The 18,243-nt window shown below is 35.0% G+C and overlaps 1 protein-coding gene across 2 annotated transcripts in view; it reads right to left on the bottom strand.

Annotated features, from left to right (window-relative positions):
* Nucleotides 1-1,563: 1,563 nt before the first annotated feature.
* Nucleotides 1,564-18,243, bottom strand: part of dhrsx (dehydrogenase/reductase (SDR family) X-linked) — a 58,827-nt gene continuing 42,147 nt past the window's right edge. For both annotated transcript variants that reach the window (XM_079852547.1, XM_079852546.1), the window contains 4 exons: nt 16,592-16,693; nt 14,800-15,007; nt 10,543-10,750; nt 1,564-3,833 (listed from right to left, as the gene is read on the bottom strand). In XM_079852547.1, coding sequence (XP_079708673.1) covers nt 3,651-3,833; nt 10,543-10,750; nt 14,800-15,007; nt 16,592-16,693 — 701 coding nt within the window. In that variant the 3' untranslated portion in view covers nt 1,564-3,650. The remainder of the gene's footprint in view (nt 3,834-10,542; nt 10,751-14,799; nt 15,008-16,591; nt 16,694-18,243) is intronic.

Consider the following 18,243-nt stretch of genomic DNA (forward strand, 5'->3'; position numbering starts at 1 on the left):
GTACCCAGAGGTCGCAACCCTACGTGGGGACTCAGAAACAGAAATATATTTTCTTCTTGAGCACAATTGCTTAGGCAATAGGATATAATAGGCATAGGGTATATATATATATATATTCGTGAACAGCAGTGAAGTGACACCATAGGTGAGATGACAATGACAACATGATATAACCGAATAACATTCATACTACAGAATGTCACAAAGTACTTTTCTTTTAGAGTACTTACTCAAAAGAAGTACCTACTCAGAGAGTATTCGATTTGGTCGATTTCGATTTCGTGTGGTTCACACACCAAAAATGAGAAAACAGCAATATCAATATAAATATATATATTTAGAGTGGGCTGGCAGTTTGTGTCCCTTCATACTCTGAATTAATATAACAATAACCCAATGCATGCTATGAGGAGGTGATGAACACCAATGTTTAAGGCATTAAATGAGGATTATTTTGAAAGGATGCATGGTACAGATGAGGTTACATTAACTAGTGGTTCTATCATAAAAAATGCATAAAACAGTATACAATACAAAAGACACCATAAGACAGTAATATTCATACACACAATGTCCTGGAGATATGCATGTTATTCATTCATAGAAGGTTTACTTATGAATTAATGGAAAGAGTCCCTTTCATGCATTATGTGTGTTTCATTAGGGAAATGGACTGAAAGTTACTTTTTCCACATTCCTTTTGGTTGTAAATGGCTTTTCTGCTATGGTGACCAGAGGCCTGTTTTGCGGTTTTTTGGGGGTTAGTTGCTCTTCGGGGGTTGTCCACAGAACTCTTACACATAGTTTGCTTTTTGGGCGAGGGGGTTTGGTCTATTATTCATTAACTATAATAAATAATTGTGTGTCTGATGGGTCCAGACACTACACTACATTGATTATATGGAATACAAATCAATAGAATCATTGATGCTTGAAGAATTTGTTTGGGAGGATTAGGTTTAAAATTAGAACCATACAACTGATCAGCAAGGGCTCGAATTTAAAAGTATCACTTGAAAAGCAATCAAATGTGTTAGTATTTAAATATGTGAGTGAGGTGAGTCTTGCATATCAGTGCATGTGCTTGAGATGGATGTCCCACAAACTGCCAAAGGCATTCATAACAGAAAAACCTAAAATGAGTCATCTGCTCCTGTGGTGGATTTCAGGTCTCTCTCTCTCTCTCTCTCTCTCTCTCTCTCTCTCTCTCTCTCTCTCTCTCTCTCTCTCTCTCTCTCTCTCTCTCTCTCTCTCACACACACACACACACACACACACACACACACACACACACACACACACACACACATATGTTGGGTTTCCATGTTTTATGGGTACTTTAAATGATTGAAAAGCAAAACGTACAACTATTACTTAAAAAAATTAATAAATCAACACTTTCACATATTATTAGGCCTACGTGTGACTATGAAGTTCATGACAGAACTTGAAAAAATGTAAATGAAATGCCTGGACAAAAGGATAAATGTAGCCCTTTTTATTCTATTCAAGTTAACAGAGCACGTAGATTGTATGTCTTCTGCTCTGTGTCCTTGAAATGGCAATTCACCGGCTCTGCCCAATTTTTAAAACCCACACGACATAAATTGGATTTTACATCTCACTTTTTCGTTTACACTTCACCATTAGCAGAACATTAGGCAGGGGGGAAAAACAGCTACTGCAACAAGGGAAATCAGTGTTTTTATTTAGACAAGAGCCTTAGAAGAGAACATCATTTACTCTGTTTTCTACAAGAGCTGAAGATGAGACACTTCAGAGTCTCCTGGCAAGATAATGCTCCACTCTTTTCTCCATCTTTATCCCTCTCTTTCACACACAAATGACAGAAACATTGGGCTCATTCACAGTGCATGTGGCTGAGGAGCTAAGTACGCAAAATCCTCTTTACACATTTTGTACTGAGACTGTTTCTCGATTCGTTTATCGTCAACCATTTGGTGCCTCCAAATATTATTAATTTATTTCTGTCACAACCATATAATTAATCTATTGGATCATTATTATCAGTGCATGGAAGTTAATTACACTTCCTATAATGCTAAATACATTATAATACAGCCGCACTTCAATTAGTGCATAATTACAGTACCATGAGCAAGACTAGGCGTTGATAAAAGCAAATTCTCAAAAGCAATTGTCTCTCATTGACCCAAAAGCTTCATATCCTGTTCATTGTACAATAAAGAAAAGGAACAGAATTATTTGGGAGATGCTGAAATGTCTGAATGGGAATGCATTTGGTCAACTTCATGACTGACACCACATAAAAAACACAAATGACAGGCACATTTTGACACCAGTACATTTAAATTAGAATTTAACAGGTCAAAATAGCACTTTATCCAAAGCAGCCAAAGTCGAGACAACACCTCAGAGTTGTTACAGACACCAGCAGGTAGAAAGTAACTCATTTTACAGTACTTTTATATATTGATATTTATGAAGCAACATCTCATATCGGAAAAATTTCCATTATTTCAAGACTCGATCAGTTGTTTTGCAATTGCACACTGACCTTGGATAAATATCTATTAAATAATAATAATAATAATAATAATAATAATAGCTGGAATATATTTAAAAGTTAAGACTCAACATAAAAAAAAAAAAAAAAAAAAAAAAAGTGCACATATTTTAAATGTTTATGTTTCATTGTCTGCTCAGAAGCAAGATTAAAAAAAAAAAGAAAAGAACACCACAACCACATAATTACACACTGGAATCACAAATTCTAAGCACGTCACAGTCACAAACAGAACAGTTGGGGCGAAATATTTCCCTTGGGGAGAAACAAGGTGGATGAAGGTGAGGCACCTGACATGAGGGCAGCCGTCTCTTTTGTGGAAGATTTGAAACACAGCATTGCAAATTGCACAGTGGAGGAATGAAAAATGAAGGGCTTAGCCAGACAAATGTTTTTCCCCCTTAGCTTTTATACAGTTTGTGTTTAGAGAATTAGATGTGGTAGGCAGAGGGAGGAATGACACTGACTGATGGATGGAATAACCCAATGTAGGAGCCACTGCAGATATTCAACTATACTAACAAAGAAAGACGTAAAATCCCAGCGTGGTAACGAAGAGAATAAACAGAGATAGGCTGGTATTTGCCCAGTTTAGAGAGCTTGACATTTCACATTTAATCATGTTATCCTTCGATTGTCTTTAGTCTGTTGACGGATTCCAAAGGAAAATCAGTGGAACAGCCATTGTGACGGTCCTGATTCATTAAGCACTCAAAAAGGCTTAGCCGAGCACAAGATAGTAGATTATTAGTCAAAATCATAGTTTTATTTGCTTAGTTCAGGAAAACCAAAGTGTTTAGAAAGTTCCCAAGTGAGAAGAAGTGGAGGAAGAGAGAGGTTTTAGGTTGGAAAACAGTGCACTTGTTAGTATTGGTCATGTATTGTTGAGGTAAAGTCTTCAAGACCTTAAAGGATGGCTTGTGTGAACACTAAATGGTAACTAGATGGTTTAAAGACCAAGGGACGGTTTCAGAGAATGAAAAATTGGAAAACAGGGATACTAAACTAACTTATGGCAAGAGGTTGAATTTTTTTAAGGTGGACGTTTTCTGAAGTTGAGAGCCAAGGTCTCTGTGATCAGGAGCTCAGTGTTGATGTTATCTCAGGCCTTTTGGAGACCCACTAGAGCACAGCTTTCTTTCCACAACTTGGTTTGCAGCCGCTCATCATAAGACAGCGCTGAAGACTCCGTCTTACGACCGTTGTACAGATACAGTCCTCCGATCCCCTCGAGCTCAGAGGCAGCTGCAGCGTAGATAGCTGTGGATGCTCCTTCTGCAGGCGTCTGTGGATGGACAGGAATCAGAGATGAAGTCACACACAGCTGTGGGCACGTTAAGTATATTTAAACAGCGATGGATATGAAATATCAAAGGACAGAAAAGATGATCCCGATTCCTGGAACAAAAATCCTAATTTTGCATTCCTGCTAGTCTCTTGACTTCGCTCATCCTTGTACGTGACAGCCATCGCAACATTCCTTGTGCGTGTTTGCAGTTGTTATAGTGTTCTTTTATTTGTTCTGTAGTGTTCTTCTTGGCACTTGAAATCTTACCCTAGCACTTGACATATATCCCTAGCTGCAAGCTCTGGTAATTGCCACTTATACGTGCACTGTCTTGTAAGTTGCAGTTGCTTTGGTAAATATACTGGCTGAAAACAAAACAAATACTGTATATTGTATCTGTATAGAACTGTCAATTTGTCATTTGGTAACTTTAACACTTTAGAACAAGGATTCATTTGTTATCACTAGTCAGTGAATTAGGTATCATGAATGAACAATTGACTTTTTTTTCTCAGCATTTATTAGGTCAGGTGTGTCCAATCCCGCTTCTGGGGGGGCAATGTCCTGTAGAGTTTAGCTCCAACCTCCCTAAACTTGCCTGGAGGTTTCTTGCATTTCTGAAGTTCTTGATCAGCTAGTTCAGACGTGTTTAATTAGGATTGGCGATAAACTGCAGGATAGTGATTGGAGACCTCTAATGTAGGTTAATGTTAATTTTATATTGTTTTTAATATTTTAATTTTTTATATTTTGAATATTTAATATGTATATATATTTGTACATAATACATTAACTTTTTACAAAGTCTTGATTTTGTTTTTTTGGGTCTACTAAAATAGATTTTCATGCTTGAATGTTCAAAAAACATTTTTTTTTTTTTTTTTACATTGTGGCAGCACCTCTCTTGCCAGTCTGTCAGTAACACTCTGTGCATGTTTCAGAATGATCACATCCCTTACCATAACATTCAACAGTTTCAACTAACGCAACCAGGCTTTGCCCCACTTATTTTTGCGTATGCCTTGGGCAGGAATTATTTAAATGAGGAATACTGTGACGTCTACGTTCCTAGAAGAAAACTCAAGACTATAATCAAGGCATTTCAGGGAATTCAGAAACAGTGCTTACTGGTATGAAGAATAACTTCAATAGTACAATTAATTAATTAATTAATAAAAAAAAGAATCTATTAAAAAAAAATGGCCTGGCCATAAATTCCCCACCAGTTTTTGCAAGCCAGGGAATAAGAATGTGTCCCGTTCACACAAGACACATTCAAAAACAGCAAGTTGGAACAGACTTGAATGAAACAGAGCAATAAGTGTTTTTAAAAGCTTAAAGGGATAGAGTAATTGATGACAGAATTTTCATGTCGTTCCAAACCTGCATGACTCTCCTTCTTAATAAAAGAAATAAGAGGATATGTTGAGATTTTTTTCAAATATCATCTTTTTTGTTCCATAGAAGATATACAGGTTTGAAACGACATGACAGTGAGTAAATAATGACAATGTTATTTTTTAGGTGAACTATCCCAAACTGTCTCAAAATCTTGTGCTCTTGATGCAAATTGCTGGAAAGAAAGTCTGATATGACACAATGGCCAAATATTTCCATTTAGTGCATGTTTAAATAAACCAACAATAATTATAAAACAAGTGCAGATGGGTTGCAAGAACATGTGGAACATGTTAACTAACTTAAATGGAATATACTGACTTTTTGTAATGTCTATTGAATGCATTAATTGCCTGCCACAACACTGTTAAATTATCTTTATTTTTTGTTGTCTTTTTTTGTTTCAAATATTGTATTTATTGCAAGCTAGCTAATCATGTAATTCAATTGAAAATTACTAATACACTTACACTTCCACATGTGACTCTTGCCTCATGTTTACACACGTGATGCTTTCCAACTGCCATGGTTAATTATTCAAATTAGCCTTCTAATTGCAAATGTTATGGCTTGCTTCCACATCAGAAGATCTAAAAGTTGGGCTGCACAGTTGGTGAGATTGATATGCAGATGGTCAGTTGGACTATGACCTCCAGACGGATCAATTACACTGGACAGCCAATCTTCTCTAACACTGGTGCCAGATTCTGCACTTCAAACGCCTCTGTTTGAGGCCAGGCAATTGGGGCTGAGCACTGTTTTTCTATTTTCTAGATCTCTTTCGTCTGAGGGAATTTGGAATTTGGATTAAACTACAGGAGCCACAAGGTTTCTCTATACTGAGCCGAATCAATACATCACAAAGAGTGTGAGAAAAGCTTCTCTCTTAGAGCTGTTAGTATTGGAACATACGGGGAGAGTGTGCTTAAGGGGAAATGGAGCAACAGCTGCGCTTTAGAAAGACTCAACATTTTTATATACTGTTTAATAGGGATGGACACAAAATTTACAGACGTTATACCGCACAATGGTAGAAATGTGTCAACAGTAAGTGATATACTGTATATATATAGTATATACACAGTATGGCTATCATTATGAAGGACTACTTTACATTATTTACAGATGGGAGTGATAGTAAACTGCAAAAACCCAAAAATATATATAATTATAAATAATTATGGTTGACGAGCTACATCATAAATGCCGCATATAGAATTAAAATAGAACTCAATTGACTATTTTATATAAAAATATAAACTATATTCAAGTTTAAATGAACATTACTAGTATTATAAACCAACATGAATTAACAATATAATTGTAAAATGACATTAACCTGGATTAATAAATGCAGTAAAAATGCAATACAATAATGCATTACCTAATGTAATGAAACTTAATTGTTACTTAAGTACCACTTGAGTATTTTTTTCATTCATCAAGTTCCAAATAAAAATGGAAAATAATCAACAGAGATGAAGTACCTTGTATTTGTACATAATAATTCACATGATTATCTTAAAATAGACATTACCACATGGCTATTTAATATGTAAAGCATTATTGTCTTGAATTTTCAGTGAAAATGAACTGGTGGAAAACAATCAGCGTGAATGTAAAATATGTTTAAAATATACTTCAGTTTTGAGAAAGCATTTGACTTACAGGAAAGATGTCATATCTCCCTTTTTCATTGAACACAGACAGTTCCAAAATTAAACTTCAGAAATGTTATTCACATTCAGTGTTCAGACTGTGCACAGGAAGCACTCCTTTTCAGGGAAGAAAACCTATTTAAACAATTCATTATATTTATTAAAAAAAAAAAAGAAAAGAAAAATAAGTATTTTATACTCTTGGACAAACCTTTCCTATCAGTTTCTTTTTGCCAAGTACCGAAAAATTGTATTCTCTACAGCGGGTGTGCTTTTCTATTTAAAAAATCGTTGGCTGTCTAGTCATAACAACATTTTCCCTCAAGACATTCATAATTTGTCATCTTTTCTTTTAAACACATAAAGCACACTATCCTCGCTGAGCCCCATAATTTCTGGGTTTTCTACAGCGATTTCTGTGCCGCATACATAATGGACGCCATGACCCGTGACTCAACCTGAAATAAATAACTAAGCCCCCTGCAAAAGGATATTGCTGTGCTGATAACTATCACAATAAATCAATATCAACACACCTCACCTCAACAAGGGTACGAGATTCACGGATATTACATCTGTATTCAACTGATTACACATTGAATTATCTTTTGTATAGTACAAATAATTCCCCTTGAGAAAAGGGTGAAGGTCACTGGCCATTGTTGTGGTTATCATTTGCTATCTATTGCGCATAACCAAAGATAGTTGTTCATACATGATTTATTATATAATGTTCTGACAGAGTGTTCAACACAATCATATGCTGCTGTTTGCTATAGATGTTTGCTCGTCTCTAATGCTCTTTTAGCACCACAAACTCAGCTGAATTTATGGGGTGACAGTAAAACAGCCTGGGGAAAAAATGGTAGCAATTTTGATCATTTTGAGACAACACATCACTGAGCAAAAACAGATGGGTATTTATTGTATAGGTGGCATATAATATATAGCATAACATGAAACCACATTCAAAATCTAGAAATACCATATACATATTTGTATATTTGTAATTGTATACTCTATATTACTTTATTTTAATTTTTTCACTCTTGCCACCATTTTCTTCCACTTATCTGAAATTCAAGAGGTGTAACATATTCTAAAAGAAGATGAAAGAATCACGTCTGATTAACACACACACACACACACACACACACACACACACACACACACACACACACACACACACACACACACACACACCTTTGAAGCAAAGAGACAAGATAAATCCAATTATTGTTCACCCTGACATAGCGGCTCCAAACCTTTCGATTTCAAGACGAATTCCATGAGATTGGGTGAGACAGACAGATGGAAAAGAAGAAAAGAGAGAGTGAAAACAGTGTCTCCCAGGATACACCACACTGTCACAATACCTTATTGCAACATATTGGGGCAGGTGGGTTTGTCATAAAGTGTTGTCATTCAACAGAGCACCTTTCACAACAGCCTTTGTCACTGACACGCTGTATCTAAAGGAGAATATTCATGAACTCATGAAACTGAATGCGTTTTAGATGCAAAAGCAGGCAATTTCATATTGGGACCAATAGGTAATAACAGTTATCATTTTAAATAATATTAGTTATTTATTCTAACAGTATCATTCAATATTGGATATTTATCAGCTGATATTTAATTGTGGTTGCTTGCTTCTGCTTAATTTTAGATTTTAGATTACTTTTGCAATCATATAGCACTTACTTAATGAGAAAGATTAGGCAAAAATGAAAAGGGCTTTCATATAATAGAGCTCCCACCCAGGGCTACTATAGTTACTAAAATAAAATAAATAAATAAATTTGTTACTTAAAATGAAACAAACGTTAACTGAAATAAAATAAAATATTAAAAAAATTGTTCACTTGTTTTATTTCAGCTTACGACATTTCTTATTTTCATGTAGTTTAACTTGATGTACTAAAATAATTAAAACTAGAGCTAAAATAAAAATTAATAAAAACTACATCAAGATAGAAAAAAGATAACACATTTTTACATTTTAACTCAAATGAAAATGGAACATATAAAAACAAAAATGCATTCAAAATATGAATAAAAACTATAATTGTATCTCAATAATACTAAACTAATACTTGTCCCAACTCTATTATAGACTTTCTCATAAACTATTCATCTCAAAATAATAGTATTTATATATTTCATACTTTACATTATCACGCAAGCATTTGTTTATATATTTAGCCTTATCAGCATCAATGGCTATTACAACATCCATTTAATCTTGATACAACTTTTGTTTTTAGTTTCTAGTGCGTTTTATTTGTTTAAACAAAATAGCACAGATTTATAATATTGTTCAATTAACAGTTATGATGACACATAATATGAAAATATTTGATGTTTTTTTTCAATATCATTTTTTAATTCGACCACTTGAAAGCTGTACATTTCATGTCCTATCTCTGTCTTGTCAATAGCAGTGGCACAAAAAGAAAAATAGAAAATAAAAAATTAACCCAAACACTAGGGCTGGTCCAAATACCATTTTTTGAGCTTCGAAGCTTCGGTAGTAATGGACATCGAATATTCGAAGCTTCGGAGAAAGGGTGCTGAACATATTCTTCTCTCTAATAAAGGCAGGAATCTCTATGTGTCTGTCTGTCCATTTGCATTATTATTATTTCGAGAACCGTTCATCCAATCGACTTCACACGGGAGTGCAGTGTCGCATTTGGTGCAATATAGATGGACACGCGAGACGCGACACATTCAGAATTTAAACTTTTAGTAAAACTACAGAACAGGGCGAGCGGGAAGCGGCGCAGTCTAATATTTTTCTGACTTGTAATTACTGACACAGTAAAGGGTAGATTTAAATAAAAAAAAAACACGAAATTTAAATAAAGAAAAACGAAATTTAAATAAAGAAAAAACGAAATTTAAATAAAGAAAAACAAAATTTAAATAAAGAAAAACGAAATTAAGTTAAATTAAAAACGAGATTAATTTAGATTGATAATAACGGTAAAAAGGCTAATACATTTTGTTTCTATTATTCTATTTTCCACAATGTCAAAGCAATGCAGCTTAACCCAAAACACAAGCTCATGCACTTCGGTCCATACAAACTCCGCTGTTCTGCGCAGAACACTCCCGTTGCTGGAACACTTAAGCATCGGTTCTATTTCTAGCATGCACATTTTCCGCGTGGCTCGAGCCGCGCCTGAGACGCATCTCGCAGGCAGTGTGCAAACTCCAACCTGTTAACATGGGAGCCGGTAAAAACGGACACGCCACGCAGCCAGTGAGTCGCCGGCCTTATTCAAGCGCGAATGAGAACCGTTTCGCAAGGGATCCCAGGTGTGCAAAAAAAAATAAAAAAAAACAAAAAAATAAACGAATATTCGAATGTCAAATTTTCAAATCGAATACCAACCCACCGAACGATTCGGGTCCAGCCCTACCAAACACAAGTGAAAACTGAAGCCTCAAGAATTTTCTCCCAAGCCCAGACAGGTGCCTGAATAAACCATCACACTAGTGACTCAGACCTAGTTTGGCTGACTTTCCAAAGTTTGGCAAGCGATTTAAATAAAATAAGGCAGTCCAAATATGCACAGGCAATTATTATCCTCCAGTAAACTTGACTAATGAGATTTTATAGAGGGCAAAATGATTTCCCTTACCCTAAAGAGCAGTTTAGCGAAAGGCTTCTTGGCTAGCTGGGCCGGGCCACACAGATTGTCATACAGGGCTGTGTCCACCATGCCTGGGTCCACTGCATTAACCGTTACAGGGTCTCCTTTGACCCACAACCGGTCCTGCAGGTGGTAGGAGAACAGCAGCAGGGCCAGTTTACTCTGGGCGTATGCACCATGGGCACTATAACACATCCTGAGGAAGAGAGACAACAGGAGAAAAAAGAAAGAGGCCTTGAGCATAGTTATGCAGCTATTTTGGTGTCAACAGCCATTAATGTGTTGTTTACTGTAATTTGTGTTTGCAAACCCATTTTGACAAGAATGTGCTTGTTGATGTGTTGTTGCTTCAAGTCAGATCATTCAGAACAGCAGTGAATCTTAGTCAACATTAAACCAGCGTTATTTGGTATTACTTACTATTATAGTGTTTATTAGTATTTTGAATCATTTTCATTTCATTTTAATTTTCATTTTGATATTAAAGTTTTAGAAATTTTTGTGTTATGTGCTTTTTGTCCGTGTTTTTTTAATATATTTCTATATAGATTTTTTTCTTTTTTTCATCTAATATTTTTGTTTTATTTTATTTCAGCTCCATTTCAATGAATTTTTTTTAAAATATATATATAGTTTTAGTTTTAATTAACAATAACGACTGGAAATTGGAATTTGGGCATCACAACATTATAATGTACTGAATGGACATTCAGTTTTAAATAGGCTAAAAATGAAGAACATTTAACAGTTTAAGTGCGTGGTAGATGATGGCAAATATAATTGAAATGTAAAAACTGGTAAATGAGCAATTTTACAATTAAATAGCCAATATTGATTAAAGAAAACAAACAGCAAAAAAAAAAATAAACAAAACAAACATGACAACAATGTACTAAAAACAGATGATCCACGCGGATCTGTGAAAATGACTCAAAAGGCTTGATTTTCCGTGCCAGGCCAGTAGTTGGCGATGTCACTTTGACAAGAAACACCCTGTAATACGCATATGTGAACATGTAATATACATACGTATGATGTCACTGTTTTCACAAATTCACAATTTTGTTGTTTACATGTAGACGGTAAAAGCATAGTTTTCAAAACCTTGCACTTTGAAATGTCATAATCACGAGACTTCAACTTGTAAAAAGCGTTCACATCCTCGTAGAGCTCGTAATTTCAAATATTAAGCAGGGAATTTTCTTAGAGCTCCTACTTGACCGCTGCAGATTCTTTTTTCTTTTTCTTTTTTCTAAGGCATGTTTAGAAAAGCTACTTAAATGTCCTAATTTAACTAAGGCCTACTCCTGGCTGAATCTATGTCCTGTCTGTGAAACCAGGCCAATATGTATTTTAACATTTAACTCATAAAATAATTTGTTCAACAGCATATCACTTTTAGTTGTGGTATTGAAATTAGCATCAAGAATTGTGAAATTTTACCAGCATTGGTGCCTAATTGCTATATTCACATTAACAAACCATAAATTGATTACAATATCTTGTCTTTCTATGCATGTTTCGAAGTCCTAGAATGCCCTAGAATGAAGAATCCATGTCTAATCATTCAGCTGCTTCATTTATCCGTTATTTATACCAGCATGTCTTTGCGCCCACCCCTTCCTCTCTCACCTTGAAGGACATATTTATTAGGAATCTTCTGTGCCAACCCACAGCATGAGCCAACCACACACACTTAACATACAGCGTGACAAGAACTCACCATCAGTTGCAAGCGGGCACCTTGTTTGCTGTATTAGATTTGTTGTTTGTCAGTATTTATTGTAACACTCATAACCGCCCCCTTTCTGCCTCCCAGGAGGCTTTGCAGAATTCAGTCAATCAATAAAACAGTGCTCTGAATCACACTGCATGTTATAGCGACTGTGTCCTTGAATAGTTGCAGTACATTACTGCAGTAACGGATGAGGACACTCAAGATTGAAAAGCAATAAAAGCAGTCCTGAGAAAAATAGGTTAGAACAGTGGCAATATTTTGAGGAATAAATAGGACAGTATGAACTTATCTGCACTACAGGAAGATCTGTGTTTAATATGAGACATATTTTCGCCTTTTAAGAATGTTAGGGATGCACCAATATTAAAATTCCGGCTAATACAGACAAGTCAATATTATTTCGACTGATAAATGGCCAAATACTCTATACTTGGTAATAAATTGTTCTATATTTTATATTCTATAGTTTTTTTGTCTAAATAAACTAAAAGCAATTATTTAGGCATCACAACATTATAATGTACCGTATGAATGGACATTCAGTTTGAGATCTGCTAAAAATGAAGAACATTTAACAGTTTAAGTGAGTGTGTCAGGGTTATGTTTTGTCTTTGTTTTCATTGTGTTCATTTCTGTTTCACTCATTTTCCGTTGACCCAGTTTTCCAAGTGTTTCATTGATTCATCTCAATCACCTGTCCCTTGTTAATGAACTCATAAGCTCCTTTGTTTGCCCTCTGTACTTAAGTACTCTGCCCTCAGTTTCTGTCAATTCTTTGTCCTGGATTGTTTTACGTCTATGTTGGAGTGGTTGTTCTATTCCGTGTCTCCAAGTTTATCTCCTGCATGTTTCCTTGTTTGCATTTACAATTAAAATACTATTTTGTTTTGTTTACATCGTCGTGCGCCTTCATTTCAGCCACCCATCGTGACAGAGTGGTGATGGCAAATATAATTTAAATGTATATGAGCATTTAATAGCCAATATCTATTGAAAAATACAAACAAACAGCAATAACCATTATAGCTATAAGCTGGAGTTTTGTGGTGGATAATTGTTTAAGGTGCGTTCAAGTAATTACGAGATTTCAACTTGTAAAAAGCGTTCACATCCTTATAGAGCTTGTAGATTAATTTAGGCGTTGATAGTGTTGCCACAGAAACACATAATTCCCAGTCTGAGGACGTGAACAGCTCCAAGTAGAACGTCATGTGTTGTTATCTTGAAACTACGGTAATTACAACATGGTGTGAATGCAGCATTAGTCTATAAGTGATGAAAAAAACCAACACACTTTTATCTAATCTTATTACTTTAATGTGCAGAGTTATGAAATTATGGCTAAATTATTTTACATATTGAAACCATATTGAAACCTAAAATGGTCATATATTTTTTTAATTTTCGCATGCATTCTTTTCCAGAGTTTAAAAGTGTGTGGCAATTTACAATACTTCTTTTTTGTTCCCCCTTTGCAAGCAGTCTAGCTAAATTGTAGGCCAAGATAGTTGATAGTTGATCAGATAAGCAAGTTAGGGGAGAAAACAGCTACTTCTGCATCAGGTAAGCTTTTATTTTGTATCCTTTGAGTAAAAGTGTTGTATATTTGTATAGATACTATATAGTGGAAAATAAGATGTTTGTCTCAAAATAATTTTTATAGCCTATTGTTTTCATATTTGCACACAATAAGCCTTTAGGCTTCTTTTTTTTCACCCCTCGATGCACAAAGTGAAACTCCACCTACGATTTTACTTTTATATATGATATATACCTAATATAACTAATATATTCATTTTTCTTACACAACTCTGTTTATGCCAGAGGTTCTCAACCAGTGTGCCTCATGATAACTTAAAATGAATTATAACAAGACAAAACAAGCATTAAAATAAGCTAAATAGACTAAAAAAAGAATAATAATAATAATAATAATAATAATTCACCCACCCATTCAAACTTTTTTGTTTTTTGTTTGAACAATACTGCTTTTTTAAACATTTGTCAAGTTGTTTTTTAATTATTATTATTTAACAAGTAGGTAATTATGCGGATTAAGTCTCACAAACCACATTTCATAATATAGTCCACACAGCACAAACAACACGGTAATGGTTCTCAGTTGGGAATGAGTAATGAAAAGTGAGATCTTAATTCAGCAACCGGTGGATTCAGTGAGTGTATTGTTTGAAAAAGAACACACTGTTTTTAATATGACTACAATGACTGTGTTGTATGTTTTTGTTTGTGTGTGCAGTCAGAGTAGACAATTCAGAATAAATTCAGAATTCAGACTGCAAAAATAGAACATAAAAATTGTATGACTTTTGCATGTAGAACTAGATTCAGCAGTGGTGCCAAACAATACGGAATAAAATTTGATTTTAAAAAACAAGTAGGAAAACTAAATCTTCGTCTATTCAATTATGCATCAATTCATCCCTTCCATTCACAAAAAGGCTTGAGGTAAGAAAAGAATCTCAAGTGTAATACAGTAAAGCTCTAACCTTCCCTGCAAGTCATCCAGAGTTAATCTTCCTCCATAATGGGTAGCTGAAGACATAATAACTATTCTGGAACATTTCCCAGGTTTGCCTGACTTCCTCAGGACATCTAGCAACAGGTTGGCCAACAGGAAATGGCCCAGGTAGTTTAGCCCAAAGTGTAGCTCAAATCCATCCTCTGTTCTCCTCTCCGGAACAAGCATAACACCAGCTGCATACATAAAGGAACATCGTTGCTGATATATTATGAACAAACAGAATATGCAGGACACCAGGAAGAATCCTACTATGCTTGATCAAGTATTCACACCTTAAAAATGACTCATGAGTCATTTCTGAGTCACTGTTTTGAAAAGCAATGAAAATGCACTCGGAGAACATTGTACTGCATGCAGCTGTCTGAATACCGTGAATTTAGTATTGCTGGTTTATTGATTCACATCTTTTTGAACGGCTTTTAACACACACAGAGAATGATATCAGAGATGTCTTCATATGAAACTGAACAAGCGAATAACCATTTCCTCCATTAAAGTTCTTAATGTGCCTCTTTCTGCTTAATTCATGTTCTCGCTGAGAAGAAAATGAAAAGATGTGAAGATCATCATGCATCACATTCCCACATAAACATACCCTTCTACAAAAATGTACTTCTATGTCTTTATAAAGAGCGACCACAAGATAATTAAAGTTGGTGAATCCCAATATTAAATGGATGTAATCTGGTTTAAAACCCTGGCCGAGATTGAGCACCAGCATTCATGCGGGAATAAGCCTCTGCTCTTGAAAACATGTTTCATCATTATTTTGCTCTTAACAGAATTACAGCTCAGTTCGCAGGAGAAAACAATAATCAGGATTATAAAAATGTCCTCAGCATATTAAATGAACATTAAACAGTACGTTTTTTAATTACACTCACACTGGAAAGTTGAACCTAACGAATCCTAATTTTATCGATCCATGTTCTCTGAAGAGAGAATCAATGTCCCTCGACTCTTCCTCAGACACATGCAGTGTCCTGTCCAGCCAGAGCACTAGAGGGGTCAAGCGTTGACCTTTCGGCATCATTAGACCCTTAACGGGGTGGCGCAAATATGATGACCCATCAGCTGGCATCAGAAGGGAGGGGTGTACGCCATAGAGAACAAACAGGAAAAGGGGAGCGTGAATTATTAATTCTCTCGGTTAGGGAGAGGACAGTGTTTGACTGTTCCTGTCATTTTGAGACATTCCCTCGGGCAGGCTTCTAAATAAAAGTCATTCAGTTAAAACAAACAACCCCTAAGGCCCTCAGGACACAGACCAGACATGTCCAACAGAGCGAGCTTAGGAGGACGCAAGAGATTTTAAGACCGTTTATAGGAGACAACCTATAAATTATAAATAAGTAACACTTTACAGTTAAGACTTTACAAGTTAATGCATTAGGTATCATGAACTAACAATGAATAGCAATTTTGAAACTTGTATTGTAATTTCATGTTTGTTCATTATACATTAATTTTAATTTTAATACATATAATGTGAATACATATAATCTATACAATATAAAGATTTATATTAACCTAATGTAATAAACGCTGTAAAATTACTGTTAATAAGAATTCTTTAAATCATTAAATAAATAAATATGAAAATGCGAAATATGAAATATAAATATAAACATTTAAAAATGTTAGACACTGCAAATATGACAAGAATAACAAATAATACAGCACACTTGCTGTGGTCTAATGATGCATTTTAAGGGGGGAAATTGCCTAATGCTAGAGGAATTCAGGAATGTACATACCATTATTGACAAGGACGTGTAGTGGCAAACCTGTGGCTTTATATCTCTGGACAAACTGCCGCACAGATGTCAAAGAGGCCAAATCCAGGTACATGAACTCCACTGAAAGCAAACAGATTACAAAATCAGTACTAAAGCAGCATCTATAGAGAGCAAATGCAGAAAATTAAAGGGATAATTCACCCAAAAATGTTTTACCTTCCAAACGCATAGCTTCGCTTCAGAAGGCCTTTATTAACCCCATGGACCCGAATGGATTACTTTTATCATGGATGGATGCACTTTTTTGGCTTAAAAAAATCATCCTCCATTCACTACCATTAAAAAGCTTGGAAGAGCCAGGACATTTTGTAATTTAACTCTGATTGTATTCGTCTGAAATAAGAAAGTCATATACACCTAGAAAGGCTAGAGGGTGAGTAAATCATGGGCTAATTTAATTTTTTTGATGAACTATCCCTTTAATGTAGGAATTCTGAAAAGCTGGAAGGTGAATATATACTGAGCTGCAATTCAAACAAATTCAACAATATAACCCTTCAAACTTAAAGGAATAGTTCACCCAAAAAATAAAACTTCTGCCATTATTTACTCACCTCATGTTGTTTCAAACCTGTATGCCTTTCTGTCTTCTACAAAACAAAAGAAGATAACTAAGCAGATTTGGTTACTATTGGCCTCCATTGTAAAAAACAAAACAAACAAACAAAAAATACAGAGACATTTCCCAAAATACATATTTTTTTCACAGAAGAAAGACAGGTTTAGAACGACATGATAGTGAGTAAATAATTACAGAATCTTTTTTTTTTTGGGGGGGGGGGGGGTGAACTATCCCTTTACAGACTTTCTTCAAAATGTCAAGCCAAAATATTGAAGTTGTTTTGAAATGTTTTGCTTTTCTTATAAAAAAAAGAAGAATTTCCTTGTTTCCTTGAATTTCACTTAAATTTTAATTCAAAATCAACCAATACAAAAACAGTAAATTAATTGGAATTTAAAAGGCATATTCAATTCAATTCAATTCTGAAAAGCACACAACCTGGTAAGCACAAAAAAACGAATTGCTCAAGGACGGCACAAGCATGCAAATGGAAATACTGAATCATCCAATAATATGAGGCCTCTGAGATAGGTCTTCATTTCATCAGCTGAACAAGTCATTTTCTGGATACAAATCGGTTCAAGCACTTACACATCACAGCAATAACGTATTCAATATAACAACAGCATTAAATGCCATACTGAATGCAATATATTTACATATGTAGTTCATAATAGTCAAACGCATTTGTCCTCCTCAAATAAAACAAGTAAACTCAGTTTGTCAGCTTGTTTTAGAGGGGTTGGTTTCAAATAGTTGGAGGCTAAATTCTCTGTTGATTCATCCAGTGTTCTCATGCATGCCGTAGTTCATTTAATAACATTTTTCTGTTGGTCTGTACATCAAAGCACGTTCAATTAGTCGAATTTCAAAGCATGCAAATTATTCCACTCACTAACACTCACGGCAAGGTCAAAAGGACATTTTTCCCATCATCCCAAATGACCTGGCAGTGTTTCAATGATCGCTTCTTTTAAGATAAACATTTGAAACCAACAAAATTACTATAATTGCCCAAAAATCAGCTCCAAGTTTACTTCCAAAAAAA

The sequence above is a fragment of the Squalius cephalus genome (assembly GCF_949319135.1).
Source record: "Squalius cephalus genome assembly, chromosome: 2".
NCBI classification, from domain to species: domain Eukaryota; kingdom Metazoa; phylum Chordata; class Actinopteri; order Cypriniformes; family Leuciscidae; genus Squalius; species Squalius cephalus.